General features: G+C 39.9%; 2 protein-coding genes across 10 annotated transcripts in view; both read left to right on the top strand.

Moving 5' to 3' along the window:
* CAPS2 (calcyphosine 2) overlaps positions 1-16,638 on the top strand; it is a 29,859-nt gene extending 13,221 nt beyond the window's left edge. For all 3 annotated transcript variants that reach the window (XM_028745704.2, XM_028745703.2, XM_077934731.1), the window contains 8 exons: positions 510-605; positions 702-795; positions 3,490-3,608; positions 4,952-5,028; positions 9,064-9,218; positions 10,708-10,827; positions 13,695-13,791; positions 15,164-16,638. In XM_028745704.2, coding sequence (XP_028601537.2) covers positions 510-605; positions 702-795; positions 3,490-3,608; positions 4,952-5,028; positions 9,064-9,218; positions 10,708-10,827; positions 13,695-13,791; positions 15,164-15,339 — 934 coding nt within the window. In that variant the 3' untranslated portion in view covers positions 15,340-16,638. The remainder of the gene's footprint in view (positions 1-509; positions 606-701; positions 796-3,489; positions 3,609-4,951; positions 5,029-9,063; positions 9,219-10,707; positions 10,828-13,694; positions 13,792-15,163) is intronic.
* Positions 16,639-24,572: 7,934 nt separating this feature from the next.
* Positions 24,573-26,525, top strand: part of KCNC2 (potassium voltage-gated channel subfamily C member 2) — a 99,115-nt gene continuing 97,162 nt past the window's right edge. For 2 of the 7 annotated variants that reach the window (XM_077934729.1, XM_077934730.1), the window contains exon 1: positions 24,577-25,629. The gene's annotated coding sequence lies outside the window, so the exon portion shown is untranslated. Of the gene's footprint in view, positions 25,630-25,658; positions 26,236-26,525 lie in introns of those variants that run through there. The other 5 variants (XM_028746970.2, XM_028746965.2, XM_028746967.2 and 2 more) reach the window with 5 other exon arrangements.

Here is a 26,525-nt window from a genome sequence, read left to right as displayed (position 1 = left end):
ATCTTTAGACGCTTTTTTACTGAGGTTATTCACTGTTGAATTGTTGCTGATGACTTATGTGTTACTTTGTATGATTGTTTATCTGTTGGTTGTTAACCACCCTGAGCTGCAGTTCGGAGGAAGGACAGGATAATAAGAAACTAAAAAAGCTACGTGTAAAATATTGCACAACCTGTGTACTGTGGCCTTAATCTAACATTACATGAAGAAAACAGTGGGCTGCTGTATGCAGATTTTAATGGAATGAAAAGCTCCATTCATAAATAAGAGTTTTATGAATGTAGCCCCAAATTGTTGACAAAACTCTTTCATTTGCTTAGAGGAGGTAAGTGGTAGGGGTATGCCTGCAAGCATAGGAAGTAATTCATTTGTTCATTTACTTTGTATCTAGAAAATTATTCGTATGGTAGATGTTGATGTACCTAATGTGCCAAGTTCTTGTCTGTTTGGTTGATAGGGTTTCCACTATTTTTTAAAAAAACTTACGATAGCTTCTGTTACCATTATAGAAATGGTCGCGATGCCTGTCGAGAACTGATTGGATTTTTCTTTGCATATGACAAATCTCTAACTGTATACGAATATCGGCAGTTTGGTAAAAATAGGTATGTAGAACAAGGAATAACTTCAGAATTTTATCAAACCATTACTGCTCAGGAAATGAACTTAAAGGTTTGGTTTTGCTTTTTAATTTTGCACAGAACAAATGCTCTACCTTTCATTAAGAAGGGAGTTTATACTCATCAGCGTGGACAGAGAAAAGGAAAGCAATACTGTCTAAGTGATGTCTATGTTGTAAGTATGGTGAACCTCTATGACAATGCTTACCTAAGGGCTTGTGGTTCTGCATTTGTTAGGCGTGGTGATTTGATCTTTTTATAATATTTTACTCTAGTTCCTCAGTACTAAACTAGACAAATTAAGTTATCTTGATTTCTGTGGCCAAGGAAAAATGAGCCAGGAACAACATCTCAAAATTGGGGCGGCTTGGGGGGGGTGTTATTTAGTGGGCACAATGGGATCTGCCAAATTTGCAGGGAGGTGTTTTGACAGGTTGGAGAAAGACTGAATGTGCACCACAGGAAGTTTTGCAAGATTGGGCTCAGAGGTTGGAAGATAGCGGCACAAGTTGGCAAGCAGGGACGAAGACTGCTCAGCATTGAATTGAATTGAATTTTATCCAAAGTTGCTTGGATAAAATATTGGTTCCACAAGCACAGTAAATTTCTCTAAGTTGGAACAAAGCTGTGCCACTACAAAGTTGGTTTGAAGAATGTTAATCTGGGAGTATTATAGAAAGGAGACATACATTTGCAAACTGAATAATCTGAAGTCTGTTATTGAATTCATGGGTGGAGGTGGGGGCTTCCATAACACCTCAGTGCAAAAATGTAAGTAAACAGTAAAAATCTACTTAATCAGGAGATTAAGGGTATGTAACGTGGCAGATGATATATGTATATTTGTGTAGTTTTGTGATGAGATGTTAGTTTAATGTTCCTATTTTGGTTTTAATATATTTCATAAGGCCAGTTGCCTAGGAAAAACAGGGATAAGTACTAATGTGAGAAATGGGGGATGCTGCGGCAGCCTGGGCCAGCTTCGCAGCTGCTGCTAAAGGAATCAGAATATTGGGAAAGTAACTGTTTGAACTGTTAGACCAGGGAGAGGAAGAGAAGGAATGGAGGGCTAGTGAGGAAGGAAAAAGTGTTGTGAGCATCTGGTGGGGGGAGAATGATCAAGCAGCTGTGGGGATTGAGACAGAACGAAGCAGTGTTGGGGAACAGGACTGGTTATCCACGCCAGGAACACCACACTACCATAAGGGACTCGACTGGGGAAAAGTGGTGCAGTGTCTGTTCATCATACAAGAAAGGTAAAGCTATTCCTTCCCTCATTAATAATAAAGATAGTTTTAACAAAGGCATCTGTGTAGGCACTTTCCAGAGTGCGGACTTGGGAGTGTGGCCCTCCACTTGTCACACGTCAGTGGATTTGCATTCTGTGCCTAAATCTTGGTTTTATGAATTGTTCTGTTGAATACAGTATATCAATTGTCAATAGTACTGTATTAGTGGAATAAGACTGCATGTCTTACTTTTCCCACAAGAGGGCAATCAGTAGCAGTCAGGAAGGGGTTATTAATTGCTAACTTTTATAATCAAATTACAACAGCTTTGTTTCTTAATGGGCATTTCCTTTTATTGACTAACTGCAAAATGCACTGGCACACTTTTTGCAAACTGATCATAATTTATTAGAATCTAAAAGGATTTACTGCAAAATTTTAAGACACCACATCTGTCATTTTTAGGTGTATTGTTTTAGATATTGCTATTCTTTTTAGCATTCAAGGAAAACAACTAATTGCTGAATAATAGGTGACAGAAGAATTGTGTTCACTTTTTATTATATGGTCCAGAACCTTGGGTGTGAACTAAATATGTAAATTAATTTGAAGAGGTGCCAAATTATACCGGGCAGTTAATACAAAGAGAATACTCCTATTGTGAGGTTTTTGCAATCATTTTGTGAACAGAGGGATAAAGCAAACTTGGGCTTTTGAGAATCTGTGACGCATATTATTTGGAGCAGTCTTTGATTCTGCCACAATTGAGTCTCTAGTAACAAGTTTCTAGCTGGATAAAGGGTATTGCAAGCTCCTCTGTATTTCCTCCGTGGTCATTGGGCTATCACAGCAGTCAGGATAGTTTTGTTAGCTGCTCCTCTGTTCCTCAGTACATGAATTGAACGAGACTTTTGTAGTATTACATTTTGGAAATAAACAATTGAAACTATTAAGTTTAGATATATTCTTCATAACTAATCACTGTTAAAGATGTCACATCACGGAGGGCACATCACCTTGAACAGGTGAACACTCTTAATTCATATTGCTATGAATCACTAAATACTGCTTTTCTCTTCCCTCATCCAATTCCCATAACTAGACATGTCTTTAATTGAGTGCACCACTTTGAATGCATTTGTTCATGTCACTGTACTTGTAATTGTTCTAGTGACTAGAACCTTTCCAGGCTATGCAAGTAGAGAGGTTCTATGACAATGGGAGCAATCAACAAAGGCAGGGAGCAGATAAAATCATGTTACTAAATGAGGGCATTGTTAGGAAATAGAGCTAACTTACTGCAGGCACTTGGGGCATTGTGGGAATAGACAAGGTATTTGGGTGGAATGGAGCTTGTGGGTGGCTGGTTGGCAGAATGAGCAAGGACAACTGAAGATTGAGAGTTCTAACTGAATAGTAGCTATTGTTGCTAGTATTGCTAGAGAACATTAGATAAACTGCTTAGAAGAAAGGAGAAGATTGAATATAGGAACCAAATGGTGTCTGTGCTTGCATAAGACAAACATATGTGAAATTGTTCATCTTTATGAAGATAGTAGTGATGAGTGAGTTATATTTTATGGAATATTGTAAGGAAAAAATAATAGAGCATGCTTGTAAATCACTTTTATTGCCGACAGGGAGCAGACCTAACTTTTTTGAGTGTGCAACACCCTGCCCTTCCAGAAAGTATGAAACAGAAACCAGTATTTACAATCCGTGTCACAAATATTGATGAAACTGCTAGAGCTTTTCTAAAGTAAGTGAATTTAGCCTCAGGGGTCAGATTTTATTTCTTGTTTTGAAAATATGTTCACAAACAAAGGTTTATGTTGACTTGGGAGATTTGGGGTTTTTGCTGGATCTCAATGGGCACGAGTGTTATATCTGATTAGACAGATACTGTGAAGCTGAAATTACTAAGATGGGGAAGTGGGAGGGGCATAATCCTTCCCTTTATGAAGCTCCAGATAAATGGAGGAAACATACAGGCAGCACTATGTTACACTAATACATTATTATGTTTTCTTTCAGAAATTGCAACTGTGAAATTTTATCTGAAGGGGGAATCTAGTGTTGTGGGTGGTGAGGGGCTCCTTAATACTTTCTCCTCAGGCCATTCCCCTCCTTTAGCTGCTTGGACCCTGCAAGAGAAAAGAAACAGCACAAATTTCTCTTCAAACTGCAGCTGTAGCATATCCATTTTTTTTTTTAAAAAAACAACACTTTCTGTAAAAAAAAAGCAATGCATTATATCCTCAAAAGGTGGGAATTAATCATCAGTTATTCTGTTGAAGATAAAGGGAACCCTGAAGTAGGGAGCAGAACAAAAACGGAGAAAATATTAGGGGCTGGATCTACATTGATCTTTTAAACATTACTGTAACAATAGTAGATACATTGTTATAAAACATCACTTTACCTTTAACATACTGTTTCCCTATGGCTGGTGGCTCGTTGCTCTGCAGTGCCCTCTGGTGTCACATTTTAATAACACATTATTAATGTTATAAACCACGAGTGTAGATCCACCCAGGGTTTCTGCTGCCACAAATGCCACTTGCATTCCTTTAATCCTTGATCTGTACTTCTAGGACTTCCTTGATAGCATAGCAGGCCTAAGGTTTAGAAATCATCAGTAAAATAATAGTGGCATTTTTTGGAGGTGAGTGAGGGAAAGAACTCTTTTGCAAGACAAATTAGAAGAGAGGTAGTAATTAGAAGCAAGGATTGTAAAGATGCTAAAATGACAAGATGGGTGGTGGTTGGATAATCTTCTAAACTGGGTGGAAATATGCAACTTATTTTGAATTGGGTTGAACTCCCTCTGAAGAATCAAGCTCTGGTTGACCAGGTTGTGTAGGTAACTAAGAGCACTTACACTAGCTTTGGCTGGTTTGCCAACCTAAGAAAGGGTGCTTCATGGCACTTGAATAAATTGGTTTCAAGAAATACTGAATTTTGATCAGTTACTATAAAGCATTTTATAAATTACAAATAACTGCCTTTTCCTAGCATACTTGTAGGTGATAATTTGAATAGATCTATGAAAGTTAACTTCTGTTATGTGTAGCGTGGTTCTAATGAATTAATATATTATAGGAAGTTTGATGTGGAAAATGAGGAACATGCTATCAAACAAGAAGGTGAAGACAATATTATTATACGGAATGTTCAAGGTTTGTATATCCCATACCATGTGCCTTCATGGAAGGATGGCTTTTGTTTTTTAACTATATCAAAACATCTAGGCATAAAATCCCACCTTTTTACTATTATTACTATTACTATTATTATGTTTTCCATTAAAAAAGGAGGAGCTGGTACTTTGTACCAGTGAGTGCTTTCACAGAAAAAGCCCCGATTATTAATATTTATTTGCTGCTTGCTACAAAAAACTTGTCTCATAGCAACTTACAATTTCTTTCAAAAAGCATATAATTCCAAATTAAAATAAATCAAAATGTTATTGACTTAAAGTGCTCATCCTGCAATAACATAAAAAGGATACATACTACCCCACCCAGCTAAAGTGGAAACAGCAATTAAGAGCAGAATGCCAGCTAGAATCGCTACTGCTTTTACATATAAACGGAATGTACCTGCTTATCTTATTCCTTTTATTTATGCTGCCACCACTGATTTTTTTCTAGGAAAACGTGCCGGTACTCACCATGAAGTTGTTATACTAAGTGCCACACTTTTTAACAACAACAACAAAAGAGGTGCCAGTACTACATACCCTCGAGTACCCCCTGAAAAAAATAAAAACACTGGCTGCCACCATTAAATTATTAAAAAGTTCCTATTCATATAACACACAATACTGGATTTAGTCATGGGATGAAAAGGCCGCAGACTTAATTTTAAAAGTCAAGCAATTACTTATTAAAACTTGTTTATAGTATTATATAACCAGATTATTTGTAGGCCAGATGCTAGATTTAAAAGATATTAGCTTTAAAGAGGTATCTCTTTTCTTGTCCTGGTTCTCTTCTGTATTCTAAGCCAGTAGCCAATTACCCTTATCTTTTTTTCTCTCTAGCTAACTCAGGCTTTACAGAGGTCTTCGGCTGAAGTCTTCTCTTTGGTCACGGTTCTTTTCCTCAGTTAACTCAAGGGCTTTATAAAGGATTCAGCCTGGTCAGGAATCACTGTGTCTTGAGCACTGTGGAGAAAAGCTGTATATATGTTTGTTTATGTTCATGTTTTGAAATGAAAATAGTTTGTAACTGATTTGAGGGCTTGTACTGTTACAATGTTGTAAGCCTGTGTAACAGTAGATCTTGGTGACAGATTCTGGCAGAGGAGATAAGAGACCTATTGCTTCCAAGATTTTATTAAGTGGGGCCAGGATCAGGTAAATCCAGTCTGATTGATCTAGGTGACAGCAGAATGATTGAGGTTCCATTCATATGGGTGTTAACTAGGTTTTGACAGTTGAGGAGTGGGGCGATAGTGATTTGATGAGGGCAGTGTGAGGTATAAGACCAGACAATAAATAACAGAGAGGAAACTGAAGCTCATAATGTAATACTCAAGTGTGTTGTTATGCTTATCCAATAAAGATCAGCAGTAGTAAGCCAGGTGCGGAGTTGTTCTAAGACGCTGTCCTGTATATAGATTTTACCAGAGGAAGGTTGCACCAGGTGAATTTGTAAAGTTGGCCAAACTGTCCAAACAGCTAGAAATACAACTGACTCTCAACTTGTGCTGGGGTTGTATTCTGGGGATGGTGCATAAAGCCAAAATCATGTTTAGTCAAAACACCCTCTCTCTACACCGCCAAATGCTCTCCCAAGGTGAGTGCAATGGTAGGTACAATTGTGGTTCGAGGACCCGTACCCCGTGCAGTGGAATGAAGCACAAGGACACGTGATATAAGGTTAATGGGCAAGAAAAGGCCACAACTTTATTGATTACAGCAAGTGAAAAGGTATTGGCTTAGGCATTGGATTACGTCAGCTGACTCCACCCCCTCAGAGAGGGGTGAGTCAGAAACAAGGTGGGTTTATTCAACTATAGGCTCTCCCCTGATGTCACCGAGGGTCGTGCCATGGCCTCCCGCCAAGCAGGCATCAGACAGAATACACGACCGCCAGATTCCTTTAATGGAATACCCAAAAATTGAAGGCATAGGCAATGGCCACACCTAGCCCTTTGACACCACAACACATTATTCCAATGCCTAACCTACCCACCAATACCACGAAAGTTGTGGCGATTGCTACGAGGTAGGCGAAAAAACCAAAAAGCCTAATGCCAAATGGAAAAATTCCTACCAGGCCCCCCGAACAACCAGGGCGACCAACCTAAGGTCCATAGCAAGGCCAAAAAAAACCTGGAACCCTGCTCTAAGGGAGTGGAGGGTGGGTGACTCGCGACAGGACAACGAAAAGTGAGGGCTGGAGGCTGGCGCCGCAGCAATTTAGGCTGCTGTACACGCCCCCCTTGAAGGCACCTGGTTGGGTGCCTGGCCGAGGGCGTGGGCGCCAGCCAGGTGAGTGGGAGGCAGGGGCAAACGCCCCCTGCTTGAGGCGGAGTCCGGCTCCCGGCCACAACCACTCCCCTCTCTTGCAGGGAGGAGAGTCTTTGCCAACGTTTTTCTCCACCCAGATGCCCATACCCTTTAATTTTTTTTCAGCCAAGCACATAAAGATGAATTTGCACAAGTTAAATGTGTGTAAATTGCTAGTTGATTGTACAACCAGAGGAGCTTTTGGTTGTAGATGTAGATTGTTCCCAACACCTGGACTGGGTTGTGTGCGTATTTGATTGGGGTGGAATCTTAAGGAATTTTGTCTCCAGTGAAAGGCGCTTGGAGGTTGTTGTCAACAACGGCATCTCTTGAGTCTTCAGAAACTGTTAACAAATGCCTTTAAGACCCCAGTGTATCCCTTTCTGTAAATAGCATCCCTTGAATAAACCAACAATCTTAGTTTAAAGTTCATCTAGTGGTGCTGTCCCTTCTCATGCCTAAGCCTACAGTACATGCTCTTAGAAGATTTTGAAAGCATTCTGACTGAATGGGTGGCATTCAGTTTTTAAAGGCGTTGATAGCTAAACCTCTGTGTTTATATACAAGTGAAGCTGTGGAAACCCAGTGTATCCAACACAGACAATTGTCCACAGCTGACAAATCTGGGTTCTGTTATTTTAGAGCTGCTGTTTACTCTTTCTTTCTCTGCAGACTTTCTAAGAATTTCAGCCATGGTGTCCTGGCTGCTTCTCCCTGGACAACTACATGCTGCCACTAGGATCTCTCATGCCTCCAGCTGCTTCCTCTTGACAGCAGGGGCTTCTTCAGCTCCCATTCTTTTCATACTCTCTTTTTTGTCTTCTCTCAGACTTTGATTCCAGACTCTCCCACAGTAGTGCTGTGTCTGCCCTTTTATTCTTTCCTGTCAGACTCCTTTAACCAATCAAACGGATCTCTCTGACATGCCATTGGCCTTTAATTAAGGACCAGTGAGTTCAAATGGAACGTCCATTAAATGGTCTGTTACAGCTTGGCCTTTTTGATTCTGTTGACCCATGTAAATGTAACAGTCTCTGGTGCTAGCAGACATAATGGAAAATTTCACAAGACACAATCACCTCTTTAGTAACTATACAAACATAGCTGTCTATTGGTTTTGTATACATTATATCTGCCAGGCCTCTGTTAGAAGTAAATTGACCATCACATTCAGCAAACTATTTACAATTCAAACAGTTTTTATAACGTAACGACATTAACTTATGTAACTTTCATTTCATAATGTTCTCCATGTTCTTGGATTTTTAAAAAAATGTTTCTAGTGATATTTATTTCATTTTATTCCATTTGTGTCAGTGAATAACTAGAATTATAATTACAACCTAAAGTCCTTTTATTCTGCAAGATGTAATAATGTTAATAGTTTATTAACATTATTACAAATCCAGAAGAAATGGACTTTAGGTTGTTACTAAGAAATATAGTTATTTACTGATGCAAAGCAAAACCGTTATGTATCCATTTATTTCTTTACTTTATTTAAGGTTATCTCTTAGCACAGTGGAAGAAAATATTTTTGCATGCACAAGGTCTGGGGTTAAATACGCAGCAACTTCAGTGAAAAATATCTCATGTAGCAGGACTTTCAAAGTCCTCTGCCTAAGACCTTGGAAAATAATTATAAGTCAGAATAGACAATATTAAAATGTTCCCTGCTTTTACCTTTTTTCCCCAGACAGGCTAAGAGAAAAGCTAAGTAAAAGAGGAGTTCGTACAATTACAAGATTAGGAAAGTACTTCCGGGAGCTAGAAAAGAAACAACATGGAATTCTTACAAAAGCAGACTTCAAACAAGCACTGAAAGTCTTTCATTTAGACATTTCTGAAAAGGTATGCTGTCATGAACCCACTCTTCTGAGGGAATCTACTGATCCCCATCTGCAAACAGCCTAGTATGTTCCATCTAAAAAACTACGCTGGGTATATCTCAGAGGTAAATTGCTGCCACCAACCCTCTATGGATTGTTTCTTTCCCAGGGTAGAAAGCAGCTTCCCTGTACCAGTCTAGAACAGTTAAATGTATTTTTATTTAGAGAACATGGAGTTGGCATCAGCAGAACAGGTAACTTAGAAAGCAAAAGGAAAATATAAAAGCTTGCCTTCTCTAGCTCTGTATAAAATAAGTTGCTTGGAATCAACATTTAACATATTTTTATGGAACATGGACTTTGATTTTTATGCTGACATACACACCCTCCTTTTCAAAATTTTACTTCTGGGAGGCAGAGTTCTTGTTTCAAGCAAGTATGAGAGGTCAGGCTGGTTGTCAGTAGTAATCTATTCCATTGTCTGGTCTAGTTTATCTAGCTCAAGACAAGTCAGAGACAATCTCCCTCCCACTCACTTCCCTCATTGCTACTGTAGAGGCTTCTAAGGTGACAGAGAGACTGGTTGGTCTCTTCTCTCTCCCACCCCAACAGCGCTGTTGCCTGGACATCACTAATATGCTTGACATCATTAATGTGGATGCCAGATTCCAAGGAAAACACATGTTTCAGAGCTTCTGGTGCCAGGAACTTTGAACATTTTAGTTTCCAAGTGCCTGATAGCCGTACTAAGAAAGACATAAGCACAGTGGGGAAACTACATTTCTCCAGGTCACTGATACCTGGAACATTGCTGTAGGTCATTAGTTGCCACTTGTAAATTTGGACTAGACCAGACAATGGGAAAATAGTATTCTGATGTGTACCTTCCATGGTGGAGATACTGGCTGAAAGCAGATGCGATTTAGAAATGAATATTATCATTTAGAGGTTGTGGTACTTAATGAAAGACCTATTTTTTTAAGGAAAGTGGCTGTCACTTGAGAAGGACATTCCCAAGGGATGTCAGAGGCAATAGTTGTGAGATCTCTTCCTAAAATACCATTTACTATTTCCTGACACGAGATTATGTTAGCTTGCTCTCATGGCAAACTTGGGGTCAGATTTTTATTTAAATACCATTAGGTTAACAAAACTGTAGCCAAAAGGGCTTTTTCATCATGCATGTTAAGGTGAAAATATATCTTCCATTATAACCTAGGACAAATAGTCTGCACCTTACATCTGGTTTACTTGGAAAATACAATTTGCTTCTACTGTGCCATGTTAAAATTAAAACACTTAATCTTGAAGTCTGCATCTATATTGAAATTGTTTTAAATATGTTTTTTATTGTTTTGTCACCTGTTTGCTGCCCTGTACTTCTTTGGGATGAGGAGTAGGATAGAAGTTTAATAAATAAAAACTTGGCCTCTGCCATTGTTGCGTTATGTGGTAGTGTTAGGCTATGTGCTGAATTGCAACTTATTTGACACAAAATTCTTTAATTTTAGGAGTTTGAATCTTTGTGGTTAATGCTTAATGACAACAGAAATGATGAAGTTGATTATGCTGAGTTTACTCGTGCCATCCTTGGTGAAATGAATGAATATAGGAAAGCATTTGTGAGAAAAGTAAGTGGGTTTTAAATATATACATATATGTAGTTTATCTACATATCTGTGTGGATCACAGCAGACTATGGGGGGTTCTTAAAGAAATGGGAATGCCTGACCACCTTATCTGTCTCCTGAGAAACCTCTATGTGGGACAAGAAGCTACAGTTAGAACTGGATATGGAACAACTGATTGGTTCAAAATTGGGAATGGGGTACGACAAGGCTGTATATTGTCTCCCTGCTAATTTAACTTATATGCAGAATACATCATGCGAAAGGCTGGACTGGATGAATCCCAAACCGGAATTAAGATTGCTGGAAGAAATATCAACAACCTCAGATATGCAGATGACACAACTTTGATGGCAGAAAGTGAGGAGGAATTAAAGAACCTCTTAATGAGAGTGAAAGAGGAGAGTGCAAAATATGGTCTGAAGCTCAACATAAAAAAAACGAAGATCATGGCCACTGGTCCCATCACATCCTGGCAAATAGAAGGGGAAGAAATGGAAGTAGTGAGAGATTTTACCTTCTTGGGTTCCATGATCATTGCAGTTGGTGACAGCAGCCACGAAATTAAAAGACGCCTGCTTCTTGGGAGAAAAGCAATGACAAACCTAGACAGCTAAAAAGGAGAGACATCACCTTGTGACAAAGGTCTGTATAGTTAAAGCTATGGTTTTCCTAGTAGTTATGTATGGAAGTGAGAGCTGGACCATAAAAAAGGCTGATCGCCGAAGAATTGATGCTTTTGAATTGTGGTGCTGGAGGAGACTCTTGAGAGTCCCATGGACTGCAAGAAGATCAAACCTATCCATCCTGAAGGAAATCAGCCCTGAGTGCTCACTGGAAGGACAGATCCTGAAGCTGAGGCTCCAGTACTTTGGCCACCTCATGAAAAGAGAGGACTCCCTGGAAAAGACCCGGATGTTGGGAAAGATGGAGGGCACAAGGAGAACGGGACGACAGAGGACGAGATAGTTGGACAGTGTTCTCGAAGCTACAAACATGAGTTTGACCAAACTGCAGGAGGCAGTGGAAGACAGGAGTGCCTGGCATGCTCTGGTCCATGGGGTCATGAAGAGTTGGACACAACTAAACAACAACAAGTTTATCTACCGATAACTAAGAAGTACTGATCTGCTTAATGCTTTATTGTTAAATGCTATCTAGTATCCAATATTTATACTTTAAGATCATTAATCACTATATGTTTTGAAGAAAAGTTTGCTTCCTCTGGTTTGTCATTTAACAGTTCTTGTTGCCTATATAATAATTGACTTGCCCCGTAGACTTTTCTGGAACAACAAATCAATACAGTGGTACCTCGGGTTACATACGCTTCAGGTTACAGACTCCGCTAACCCAGAAATAGTGCTTCAGGTTAAGAACTTTGCTTCAGGATGAGAACAGAAATCGTGCTCCGGCGGCGCAGCAGCAGCAGGAGGCCCCATTAGCTAAAGTGGTGCTTCAGGTTAAGAACAGTTTCAGGTTAAGTACAGACCTCCGGAACGAATTAAGTACTTAACCTGAGGTACCACTGTACCTTTGAAACTGTGACCAGAATTCTGCAAGTGTTGATACAAATTTTACTCTCATGATTTTATTCTGTACTCCTTTTGGGGGCAGGGATGGGGGATTGAGCCTGGACAAGTTACTAAAATTTGTTTCTTACCATCTGTAAAAGAGGAATACTGTATAAGTTTTCTGATAAATATTTCCAGATTGTGTCATTATTAAAAAAACTAATCATGATTTCATTTACTTAAAGCATTTCTATACCGCCCTTCTTAATATTTATTATAAGCATTTCAGTTTGTAATTTGTTTCTCTGTCTTCGCTCCCTTTCAGTCCCTCTTCCTCTCTTTTGCACTTTTTGCACGCATAACCCCACAAAATGTGACTCCTTAAGGCCACGATATGCGTGCCACAATAATTCACTGCAAATATCAAAACAGATTAAAGGCATGCACTGCAAAATAGTCTTTCACCTGCAGGTCTGTATTGCATGCTACAATAAAGGCATCATTCCTGGTATTTAATCCTATGGTCCCTGAACCCGTTAGGCATTTCACTTTGTGAAAATATAACTCCTGTTTTGAACAGTACCAATCTTTTTTTTTTTCCCTTTGGCAACGGATGTGCAGAAAGAGAGAAGAATTTTCTTTCTAGGTCATTTGAATAAAATTTGTCAGTTGGTGAGAAAATGAGTGAGTCAGTGAGAAAATGCTTTATCCACCAGGCAGAAAAAAGTGTTAATGAATTGCCGGTGTTGACCAAAAAAAAATCTAAAAAACAAAACAAAACCCTTCACCCTAAACAGACTTGTGGGCATGAAATACCTGACTTGGATCCAAGTAAGTTACACTCACAGTATGAAACTGATGTACTTAAGTTAGTCAGGTCTATTAATTTCAATGGGCTTAGTCTTTGAGTAGGAATAACATTGGAGACAATAATTTATATTTTGACGTAAAAGTCATTAAACAGCCTGCTTTCCTGATACCAGTTACAAAAGTTACTGTTTTAAATTGTATGCCACTTCAATACATTTTTTAAAAAAGTGGTATATAATTAATTTAATAAATAAATAAATAAAATAAAGTGCTTGCTTCCAGTGAAGTGTGTGTAGTTAAGCACACCCAGCTATTTACTTTACTATTCCATTTTTTATCTTTCTCCAAACCCAACATGGGGGTGTAGGTTCACAACTAAGATGATTTCTTTACTTACGGGTTTGTTTTTTTTTAAAAAAAATGCACATTCTGTCTTTTTAAGGTCAGACCAACCAATTAATTCTTATCATTCAAGATGCCAGGTGTATGTGAGCATAATTTGTGTTTCTCTTCCTTGCTCTTTTCTGACCGTTGTCTTCATTTCAGGCTTATATGAAGCTGGATTATAACAAAACTGGCAGTGTTCCTATGACAGATATCAAGAAATGTTATTGTGCTATAAAACATCCTCAAGTCATAGCAGGTAATTAATGTACAAGAAAGTAATTGTTGATTTGTCTTGTTATCAACATCGTATTATCTATCCCACTTCTTCTGACTAGCCCAACAACACAAAGTGAAAGGACGATGTCTATTCTGACTTCTCTGAACTTGTGGGGAAGGCAGGGCGAATCACTCATATTGTGTGCCCTGTTTTGGTGTAAATGGCAAAAGGTGGTTGTTGTTGTTTTTGCTGCATTCTCTTGGCCTAACTGGAACGAGAGGCTGGTGCTCCCTTAGGACTTCTAAGATGTGCCACAGGATGGGAGGGACTGAGGTTACAACAATTAATGACTGGTCACAAAGGCTATTTGTGGATGCCTAAGTTTGTCCATTGGGGGGGGGGGAATGTTTTGATTAAGTACCAGATTTCCACGTACATATCTTTGAACAGGTACCATTACAACCTTTTGGTACCACAATAAGCTGTAATGAACTCTGCTGAACACATGACAAAAAATTAACATGTGCTCATTCATCCCAATGTGAGTGGTCAATGCTGTGTCCATCGTATAGTCTGAAAAGGTATGAAGAAGGCTCACAAAGTATATAGAAACTCTGTGATCAAATTCCCAGCCCCCTTGATACTGATGTAACAACTCAGGGAGAAGGGCTCAAAGCTTTTTGCTTTGGGTTGATAGTGATTGAAAGGAGTAGATGCCTTGCACATTGGTTTCTGACCCATTTTAGTCACACTTTGGGAATGTGGGAAAGAGGGGAGAGCTAGCATCTTCTTGTCAACAATTCACATCTTATTTGAATGGCTTGCCTTACATTTTGATAATAAAGTTACCAACTGACTCAAAAAATGGACTATCCTGCTCCAGTGCTTTAAACAGCAACTAAGGTTTAATTTGTGTTAATTGAACTTGAAAATATTGTCTGAAATATGAATACGAGTATTGATTATAATCATTGTGATATTGAAAACAGGGTAGTGATTCTTTCTTACTTTCTTGGTTTATTTAATTTAGAAAAAATATGGTGTAAAATGTGTTTGAAAAATGGTTATATCATGGACATAGCAATGATGGCTGGTAATTTCCAAGCCACTATTCTGTGTATATTTATCAAGAATTCTTCAAATCCATACTGTAGAACAAGATTGCTTTGTTTAATTTCCTCATTCATATCTATAGATTGGGATAATGAAAGACTAAAAAATCTGAGATAAAATTCCCTTTGACCTTCTCCTGCCTTGGTTTGCCTCCTGCAATTTTCACTTAAGAAATCTCTTTATGTTAAATTCTTATTGTACTTTTAATAACAATGACACATGGATTTTGATTTTGTCTATTTTTCTGCTCTCTTGGCATCCCTGCTAACGTCTTTAATAATAAGCAATATTTTAACAGGTGATGCAACAGAAGAAGAAATTAGATCTTCATTTCTAGAAACTCTGGAGGATGCCTGCAGCAATGCTAATGAAGTGTCATTCTGTGAGTTTGAGGACTATTATGAAGGATTAAGTATTGGAATTTTGGATGATGAAGATTTTGTTAACACATTAAGGAACCCCTGGGGTATTTAGTGTAAACATCTAGGTGAGGAGCAGTACCAGAATTTGAAACATGTTAACGTCTTGCATGAAAGTGTCTCAAATTTGCCTGAATAGTCTGAAGATATTTCAGTAATTTTTTAGAATGTTGTTTGTTCATCTCTTTTGAACTTTACACTTTTACACTCTGAATATTCTTAATATGAAAGCTGTGTTTTGGTACAAATTCAGAATATTTTTCTGCCTCTGAAAACTCTTATTAAGACTACATCCTAGATAAGGAAACTGTGTGTTTTGTTAAATCGGAACTGAGTAAAAGGAGATATGAGAGAGGAAGTTACAGGTTTGATCAATATAGTTAATTTTTTTAAGTGATTGTATGCAACCACTATACAATGACTGCTTCTAGTAAGTCTCTATAGATTTAGAAGTGCTTTTAAAAGGCTTATTACCAGAAAGGCTGATACTATTGCAATTCCCTACCAGTTTCTGACAGATCACACTACAAAATGTATCAACAACTCTTTGAGTGGTTTTCCCAGATGTTTCCTATGTTTTTCTTTAAGTACAAACCCAATAGCATGGAAAGTTATATGCAGATGTGCTCTTACAACATTTTAGAAGTTGCCCATGGTAAGACTGATATGCATCTTATAGCAGCAGCTACATTTCTTGTTAACTGCAAATTTTATCTGAAAAGTGACTTCTAATTGAAGCATTGTACTTTTATAAAATGATGTTTTGAAAACACATTGATTTCTTAGCTATTTCTAGAACTCATTGTATATTTTACTTCTTCACCCATGTGCTTTCCTGATTGTGGTAGTGGTTGTTACATTGACAGCACATGACAACACCTACTGAAGATTTGTTTTATTGTGATTACTGGAAATGGTTGTAATTTTATATGATCTCATCTGTTATGTTTTAACTGAGTTGTATACCACTTTGAGATATATATATATAAATGCCTTGGTTGATGGGTATATGGTTTTCATATATTCCATTGTTATGATCTGCCATTATTTTGGTTGGGTGTTGGTTTGCTTTTACTAAAAAGGTAGAGAACAGCTTATTTGATCTTAATGCGCACATTTTTTTTTAATCATCCCACTAATATTATGTCTTTAAATTGTGCCTTTGAAATACAGATTATATTGATGCTGAAGAGATTTATTATTTTTATGCAGTAAAAAACCTTGGTAAGCTTGTTATGTGAAATATGCAATTTAATGTTAGAGACTTTTCATAACCAAATTTCATTTTTAATTATGTAGCATTAAAGTATTATATATTAAACTATAGCATTAAACTATGGATGTTTACTATGCATGCAAGTGTTGGCCTGTTTTATTATGTTATCCCACCTTTCATTTCAAGAACAAATATCAAGGCGCTTCACAAACAAATAAAATCCAAGAACAAAATAACAAGAATAAAACCAAGAATACAGTTACCTGTAATCAAAATACAACTACATTAAAATATCCATAATTAAGATATAAAATACGGAAGCTCATTAAAACAGCATAATAGTTAAAACAGTTAAAAACCATTAAAACTAAAATGAAAGCAGGGTCTTCAATTCAGGAGATCTGGGAAATATTTTCCTAAACACTATATGCCACACTTGGTGGTACCATGCCTCTAATGTGCCTCCTGATAGCTCTTTCCAGGTCCTGGCTATGATTACCCCAACTGCAGTGATAAAATATCTTATTAGGTCCTCATTCATTAAATCCACATTTTGGTCCATAAACAAATTTAGTTTTTTCCAATTTCCAAGAAAGTTATGTTTCAGAAATCCTCTGGTTCCTTACAGTCCCGCCACATGTGGAAATATGTTCCGATTGAAGTGCAGTTCCTCCAGCATTTTGCAGAGGAGAGCAACCAAGATGATAAAGGGTCTGGAAACCAAGCCTTATAAGGAACAGTTGAGAGAGCTGGGTAAGTTTAGCTGGAAAAGAGGAGACTGATGAGAGGAGCTATGATAGCCACTTTCAAATATCTAAAGGGCTGGCACATAGAAGATGGAGCAAGCCTGTTTTCTCCTGCTCTGGGGAGCATGGCTCAAAGCAATGGATTCGAGTTGCAAGAAATGAGATCACGACTAAACATCAGGAAGAACTTTCTGACAGTGCTGTTTGACCATGGAACCGAGGTTGTGGACTGTTCTTCCTTGGAGATTCTTAAGCAGAGGTTGAATGGCCATCTGTCATGGATGCTTTCGTTGAGATTCCTGCATTGCAGGGGGTTGGACTAGATGACTTTCATGGTCCCTTCCAACTCCTAAGATTCTATGACTCTGTGACTCTGTTTTCTATTCAGATGTTTTCTTTCCTCCCAGCAATATTGGACGGTCCTGCTACTCAGAAATCAGTGGGTGATGACAGCTGCCAATCCATGTTTGGTTTAATTCCAGTGAAAATGGTGAAGACATGTGCTAGTTTTCTTACCTTGTGACCCATAGGGTGTGGAATGGTACAGAGAGGGATAAGGACTATCTGAAGGACCCCATCACATGGCACAGCTTGGTCACTTTTCAACAAATATCCATTGTGATGTGAGGAGAAGATTCCATTGTAGTAAAGTGTGAGTTAAATAGCTGTACTTAATTGGCTGAGGCAGCGGTATTTTATTCTGTTTCAAACTTTATTAAGTGAATCCTTAATACTCTTTAGAGCTCAATCTAATTCCGAGATCCTGCTATTTTCCTCGACACAAATTAAATCCTGTAATCAAGCTGATACAAAGGTTTTTGCTACTGAATTATTTTTGTTTTGTGACCATGTTTACATAGGAGCACTAGAGACAACTGCATGTGGTATATGTGAATCCAGTAAACATGCCCGCACTGGGGTTCAATTAATCCCTACCCCTTCCCACAGTGTTTCAGAAACCAGAAAAAAGTACCTGTGATTTGGAAACTTGAAGCTTAAATGGCTGACTTCACGTAGTGTTCTAAGGATAAGAGGATTTAAGGTGCTTGAATGTCAAGCCAGTGCTCCAATTTCACTCTTTTAAAAATAACATTTTGGAATGGCCTGAAAGCTTTCAACCTATACAACTCTAGAGATGGGGGAGGGGGGGAGGGACATGTGATTGTGTTGTAAAGCCTGTCTTAACATATATTTGCAGTTGTCTTAAAAGGAAACTAATGACTCTTCTTTCAGGAGGAAAAAGCCTTGTGACACAAAACAGCCCCCTTCAGTTTGTATCAACTGCAAATCCATCCCCTACTGCAGCTGCACCCAGATAGGAAAATAAGATTGAGGTGGCTTTCCATCTGACTAATCCCATGTCATTTACAACTGAGAAAGCTATAAAACCACCACTTTGAATTCCAGCTGGAAACTTATCAGAAGCTAATTCAGATCCTGCAACATGCTCCTGAACTGGTGCTCTAATTAATCTGCAAAGCATGGCATTCTGCATAAGCTATAGACTTTTCAGTCTCTTAGGATGACATTCAGTCGCAAAGAAACAAGGATATGGACAGTTGTAGCATAACCTTACAATGGAGACAAAATATAATACTTATTTTTCATGGTATAAATTAAAGGTACTCTAAATAGGATTAAAGGAAAGCATTAAAGGGCTACCAAGCCAGATGTCTTCTGCACTAAAGCTATTTGGCTGGTTAATCAAGGTTTACAAATGAATCTTGGAGTTAAAGGGTTTAGAATTGCTACAGGGACAAACTACTGGCTTCTTTTTAATTAGCACACTAAGTCAGAAATATGCAAATTATTCTATAACCTAAGAACAGTTTTGTAATCTACTACAGCCTTTGGGTCTACTCTGCTAGAATGGCTGGTCCCTATATTTATTATGGCTCAATGTCACCCTGTGTTAGTTATTTTAGAGTGTCATTTATCTTTGTAGATTGAAAAGAGAAACAACAGACAGCAGAAGTGAGAGCCCGAACTATTGAGCTTCTGTGCTTCAAAGCTACAAGGCAACGAGGAAGAAGACCAGAAGCATTTAAAGCAGGCATAGACAAACTCAGCCCTCCAGATGTTTTGGGACTACAACTCCCATCATCCCTGACCACTGGTCCTCTTAGCTAGGGATGATGGGAGTTGTAGTCCCAAAACATCCGGAGGGCCGAGTTTGCCTATGCCTGATTTAAAGCATACTTGACTTGGAGTAGTCTTACTATCCATCATACAGTTTGATCCAGGAAGCAAATATTGATTTGAGGGACTGGTTTCATGTACAAATCCAGGAATATGATGTGGCACTATGACTCCTGAATGGAGGCTGCACAGTGACATTCCCATTTTTTTACTATATAGATAGAAACAATTAATAATAGTACTTGACCATTACCCCTTTCTATGTAGGGAAGCAACACATTCAATTTACAAGCTATAACAGGAAGCCACTGAAGCTCTTCCTAGAGACTTTAGTGGGAAATGCTGCCGGAAAATAGGCAGAGCAATCTCAGCATTGGTCCTTTGCAGAGGATTGTTCTGTTTCCATGGCAGTAGACAGCTCCATCCAAACAGAAGCAGTTTTCTCTGCAAAAGTTACATGGGGGAGGGGAAAACGCAACCCAAATGAAGGTGGAAAGCATCTGATCTACAAGTAAGCATATCACTTCTACTGTGATCTTTTGTAAATTCTGAAATGGAAATAAGAAAGTTTTTCCTGCCTCCACATATCTGGCTGCAACTTTGAGAATGGCATCCATTGTAGTTGATTTACAAATTAGCCTCTTAAAAGAAATATGTTTATTATGGTATCCCTCTGCCTGCCTTGGAATCTAGAAGAAAGCAATAGGGTGTCTCCAGCAGCAGCTACTTCCAGGACTTGCTGATCCCTTTCCCTGCCCCATGATTCTTGAAAAGAGAGAGAAGCTTTCACTGCCACACAGGGATCCACACTAGCAGCATCACTTAGCTGTTTCAACACACCAGTATCTTGCTCACTGCATCAGTAGGTTTACTTGTGGGCGAGAATGAAAGCCCAGTTCAATCCACTTGAAACTCATACAAATGGCAGGAAGAAATTTCTAACAACATTCTCAAAAGGTCTGTGGCTTAACCTGTTTTATACTTTCTATTCTCTTTGGCCCTTTCACACATCATGCTAACATGGGTGTGTGATATCCCAGAGAGCAGATTGCAGCTGATTTGCATCTCTAGTTGTTTTGCATCTTTGCTATGCTCAGCAAAGCCAGGCTTGGCTTAGTGCAGGGATGGGGAACCTGTAATCCTCCAGATGTGTTGGACTACAATCCCATCAGCTTCAGCCAGCATAGCCAAGGTCAGAGATGATGGGAGTTACAGAGTTACCATCTGGATACCACGTGTTCCCTGTGCTTGGCTTAGTGTGTCATCCAAACACAAGACTCGTAAACTCTCCAGAGTCTCACCACAAGCTGTTACTAAGGTTTGTTATTGGTCTACAACTCATGGTTAGGCTGGACAGAGCTAAACCATAGACCCAGGTTCAGACACCACACCAAGCTATGGCTTCCTAGCTCAGCATGGTGCTGCAGTTGCGATCTCCTCCCTGGCTGCTTATATGGATCACTATATCTCTGAGATGATTAAAGCTATTTGCACTAGTAAATAAGTTGTTTTCATGTTTCCTTGAGAATAGCCTTTTTCTGTTTAGCCCAGTGCAAAAAATAAAATAAAAAATCCTGTTCCCCTCAAGCACTTTTATTCTCTTTCAAAAATACAAATTGGTTTAATATGAAAGTGGAGAACCTCAGTTCTAGAGGCTGAATGTGGCCCTCTAGATCTCTCTATCTGCCCCTTTGGACTTCCCTCAGACTATGCTTCCTTCTCATGTCACTCATTGGTCGTGTTTCTCCTTTTTTCTGTTTGTTTGCAGTTCCCAGTATCATTGGTTTCACATCATGTCAAAAATCTTTAAAGTGTTACATATTTAAGAGAGCTTGCAAGGAAGTGTTTGTTGTCTTCTAGTAAGATCTCTCTTCAAGGAAGTTACTTTCTGCTGATTTAAGATGAATCTTTTATAATTCCTTTCAAAAGAAGATTTCTTTTGTTTAAAGCTGAGGATGTCTGCTTCAACAAAACCTCAACTATAAACCAGTTTCCACTGAACAATATGCAGTATGATCACATCATGCATGGGGATGGCACATATACACAAGAATGTGTATACTTGAACCACCTGCTTGGAACAGCTCCTGTGCACACATTCTTACTTTTCTGGATGGTTCACTGAGCAGGCCTTGTCCCCCAAGCAAGGCAAAGCGCTTTGAAGCTCTCCACCTTCCATGCATTTAATTTGTGTGTTTTCAACCAGTCAGTCTTCAACCATGTAAGTTTGAAATCACACAAGTTAAATGAATTTAAGATGCTATCACACTGTATGTGAAATTCAGTTGGGACTGATTTAAGGAGATATAATATTTATCCAATCTATATTGCATTCTACTACACAGAAACAAATTTGGACAAAATAAATGTGCGAATACTTCCAAAAACAAGGGGAAATAGTATTTTTCTGTTTTTCTTTTAGCAGAAAAGCATATATGTTGCCATTCTTTTAATACTTAAGTAACTTAAAATTGTTGCCAGAGGGAAAAGTTATAAATGTCCTTAAAGCCACTTAAGAAAACAAAAGTGGGAAGAACAGATTAGATGATTTAGAGAGCTCTGCAGGATTGGGAGGGGGTGGCGGCGAATCCAAATGATTTTGACTCCTTGACTATGTTGGATGTATGTAGGATCGTGATAATAGGCATAGATGACCTCTGAAGTCAAATGCTGTTCAAGCTAGCCTAAATTAAAATTACAAGTGGATCCCTTAGCTTGGAGATAAGCAAATCACAACAAAAGGGAAGGAAAGAATGAGGCCAAATGGACCAAAAATATGTTTAAATGTCCCTAGAAGAGGGATGTAATGAAGTCAAAGGCCTACAAAAAGCCAGAGTTTCTCCCAGAAGTGGGAACCAAAAAAAGAAAGCTGCAGACACTAATGAAATTAATTAGGGGAATGGTGACCCATTTAAAGGTCACTCTATATGTCACTGTGTTCTTGCACAAAGATACAAAACAAATATAGATTTTAGATAAGCAACTTTTCTTTTTGCTATGAGCACACCAATTGAGCAATGGTACAAAATAATACCTTGTGCCATGCTTCAGATGTTGCAGTTAGTTTTTAATGGATTCAGCAGCTGTGGCACAGACACTGGAAGGCATTGAGAAAGACAGTCCCTTCTTACGGACAATTACCAGCATTGATCACAAGGAGACCTAATATCCAAGGTATTCTTGAATCTTTGATGTTCTAGCGCTGGACTGGAAAACTTGTGGCTATTGGCCTGATAACACACAGCTTGAACCACCATCCAACTCTGCGGGTGCTGCAGGCCTGTTCTTGCTTACTAGATTGCAATTGATTCCTCTTATGCCCCATGTGTATATGTGAGGTAGAGAAAAGAGATGGTGGCACAGAGGAATAGCTAGATAATGCTACAATCTCTGCCAGCTTTTGGATCTTAATTCTCCCACCATTGGTTGAGCCCCCGGTTGACTTTTGCGATGTGTCAATGGCGTTCTATAGGGGGGCGGGCGGTTCTTTATGTTGGGAAATTTCCATTCCACCTTAAGGAGCAGACATGGAACTGTTGTGTCTCATGTCTGTTTACATTCCAGCACTGTTTTGCTGGCGTTAGCGGAACTTCCGCTGTGTTATTGCTTTTGCTTTTGCCTCTCTCGCCGAAAAGACAAAGAGAGAGACAACATTTTTTTTGGTCCTGATTTATGATTAATAAATCAATAGTTGTCGTATGCTTCCACAAGCCTCACACCTATTCTGTGTGTGCAGTTTGCTCTGCTGATATAGTGTGCCCTGGCTTTGAAGCCTGGGTCGCTGATTTACGTCGGAGCAGAGGCCGATGGGTCTTCGCAGCGGGACGGCTGGAGGGAAACGACCCGGCTGGGGCTAGCAGCTGGCCTTTCGACCCTCTGCATGCTGACACTTTATCCCTAGCAGATGATCTCCTTCAAATGTACAAAACAGAGCTCAATAAATAATGTGAAGTTTAGGCTGTGTAACATCTTAGGGCATGCCCGTGGTATTTGCACACACTGCCTTTTGACTTCTTTTCTACTAAACTATCTTCTCTTGCCTGCGTTCATTCCTTAGCATGTAATTTGTCCTGCAAAGGAAGATGGACTGAGTATGAGTATACGTAAGAGTTAACCTGGTCAATATTGGTTTCATGTAGAAGCAGCTCACCATCATCTAAAAACTTTTAGGAGCTGCTAGTCTCCATATTTCAGTTTCCTTGCTACAAGAAATGTAGGCAGACATTTCATCATTGATTCCCCCCCCCCCCCGTTATCTGTCAATGGAGCTTCCTATGTTTTGTCTTGTTGTACTTCTTTGTTTGGTAACTCTTCAAGAATAGTTCAAGCTGATCACTGAGATTTCTTTTGTTTCTTGGTGAACAATCAGCATCTTCCCTATCCAGGCCATAATAAGACAAAGATACTTTACCAGTAAGTGTGATTATAGTAATGGTGAAATTCTCATAAGGGAGATTTTTAAAAGACAAGGTTACCTGCAAGATCATAGAAATAAAACTATAGCTATATATTTCTAGGAGCAGATTGGTTGCACCCCAAAAGCTTAAAACTTTGTTACACAGATACAGGAGGTGTTTCTAATACTAGCAAATTGGGAGGAGTGAAGATGCACAGAAATACAAAAACATGCAGATAAGCTGTAACCTGCAATGCAGTTATGGTCTTAGGTCTTGTTGAGGGCTAGCATTCTTTATAGATGTCAGGAATATGTGGCTGCTTCTCTTGGGATGTAGTCTGCCTACAATTGTATGTAGAGCAATCCAGTGAAAAATTGCATTTGCTTTTGAAATCTTGTGTATGCATTTGTAACGGTGGATTTAAAGATTTTCAGGCTTACTTGCACTGAGAAGGGACTTCAGATTCCCTACTTGATTCTGACTGTTATTATCAAGTGATCTCTACCTATTTTTACGCTGAATGAAAAATCACACCTCTTTGTTGTCCTTCAGCCTCCTTGGACCCTTAGGGCAAAACATCATATTAGGTAATGTGGGGTTGGTCCTCTGCTTTCTGGATAGTGGTGATGTCAGATGGTCTAGGTGAGCTTTTCTACCACCAAGGAAAGGACTACAGGATCAGTCGGATGAGGTGTGTGCAAGTGTATGTATGATTACATCTGAAAGCAGTCTCATAACCCTTGAACAGATTCATTTTTTTCGTGGATCATGGTGACACAATGGCTACCTAATGGGAAGCAGAGCTAGCCACTATATCCTTCTGTTCCAGATACTTTTCAATGTGTTGTTGTTGTTTTATAAAGAAAGATTTTGGAACCATTCTGTTCATGCTGAGCTCCCAGAGGTTGTGGTGAGGTTGTGAAGGAACATTCTGTGGAGATGGGATACAGTAGTGACACACACAGCAAACCTTAAAAATGCTCCTGTGAGTGCAGTGAATAAGGAAGCAGGTCTAGAAACAGAGGTCCATAGACACGAAACAACAACGTTCAGCCACATCCTTGTGTCTTTCCCCTTATCCTTGCTGTTGACTGCCGTTGCACCTCCTACATCCAGAATTCTTCTAAAGCCTACTCCGTCTCACTTTCACCTGTAGCTAGGTGCCATCCTCACTGCTCCTGTCAGGTAAACAACTCTTCCCCAACCGGATGCTCTGTTTCCCCCGAAGTGAAATCAGCGTGTGAAAGGAGCGGAGGTGCATTCCTCAGAGATGGCTTTTGCGTCGCGTTTGGTCTGCTTTCAGCGATCGAAGCAATCGCGCAACCCGAGAAAACAAGGCTAATGGGGTCGCCTGCCACGTAATTGCTGGAGAATGGTGCTGAAGGGACAGCTCCCACCTCGCCTCTCTTGAAAAGCAGGGGAAGCCTTGGCAGCAGCGCTCCTTTCACCTTGGAGCTGGAGCGAGTGGAGAGGCGCTTGGATGGAGCAGCGCCGACTCCTTCAGACGCTTTGAGCCCACCCTGCGGAGGACACCCTCGCCTACCCCCCCCCCATGTTTTTGTGATGCTTTTTTCTCCTCCGCGAAGCTAAAGCGTCTCCTCGATCTGGCACAATGACTGAAGAGAGGTTTCCTAGCAGCAGGTGGGGGCTGCTTCCCTTGCTTTCGGGGTTGGCAGTCAAGGGCGCTGGCATGGCCACCTGAAGATGGGAGGAGCGCCCCCCCCCCCTCTTCCCGGCTACAACAAGTAGTTCTTCGTTTGACACCAACACAACCGAGTCTGGAGGCAGCTGCGAAGGAAAGAGCGTTTGCAATGTGAAGAGCAGCCTCTTTCTCTCGTGTCACCAAGGTATGGGGAAGGATGGCATGGGGAGGGGGATAACCATATTAGCGCATTTCTGATTACATCTGCTTCTCGGTCCTGAAATTAACCTGCACGTAAAATCTGGCGAGGATGAGGACCGTAGAAATCTGCTGCTAAGGTTACACGACAACAGATCCTATAGGGTGTGCCCGCTGCTGGATTTGGGAGGGGGGGGCGCAAAGTGTGTTTGGTTATCACTAGTCAACCCCAGATGTCTCCTGTAGATTTCTCTCCTAATAGACAGAAGATGGACAAAGAGCACCTCGTTTTAATTCCTCATGTTTGTCCAGACAACTTGAACGAAAGAATTCAGAGAGGAGGGATGGTTGCCGAAGGTGACTACTGATTGCTAGCAAGGAGAAGCGGCTCTATTCCGGTGTGAGCCTCGGCTGTATTGGGGTGTTTGTGTGTGTGTGGAGGGAGGGGGCGCTTTGAGGCAGAGTCCGGATCATCTCAAGCGGAGGGAGGGCGAGGAGATGGAAGGATGAGGAAGAGCAGCCATCTGAAAGCAGGAGAGGCGAAGGCGGAAGGAGTGTGGGGCAAGGGGGCTGCTCCGGATTGTGCCCAGGGAAGAGCTGGAAGGAGCGCCAGGTTGGTTCCAGGGTCGTTGGCGGAGCAACTTTTCCCTTGAGCTGCGTTCTTCGCCGCTGCTTGCGAGGAAGTTAGACGGGAAACTTGAGGGTTCAGAGTCTAGGTCGGCCAAAAGGGATGGGACATGGGGTTGGGCTTTGTTAAGGAGAACGGCGGATATGGGGAGTGGGGGAGGCAAACGCGGGACAAGGGAAACGGAGACGACAACAACATGGGGAAGTCCCTCTGGTGACCTGGCTCTGGGTTCCAGCAGGAAACGGTGTAGGTTGGGAAGAGCGCCCTCTTTTGGA

This window comes from Podarcis muralis, chromosome 10 (genome assembly GCF_964188315.1).
Source record: "Podarcis muralis chromosome 10, rPodMur119.hap1.1, whole genome shotgun sequence".
In the NCBI taxonomy this organism is placed as follows: domain Eukaryota; kingdom Metazoa; phylum Chordata; class Lepidosauria; order Squamata; family Lacertidae; genus Podarcis; species Podarcis muralis.
The sequence above is the reverse complement of the archived record's forward strand: the minus strand, read 5'-3'. Positions and strand labels throughout refer to the sequence as shown.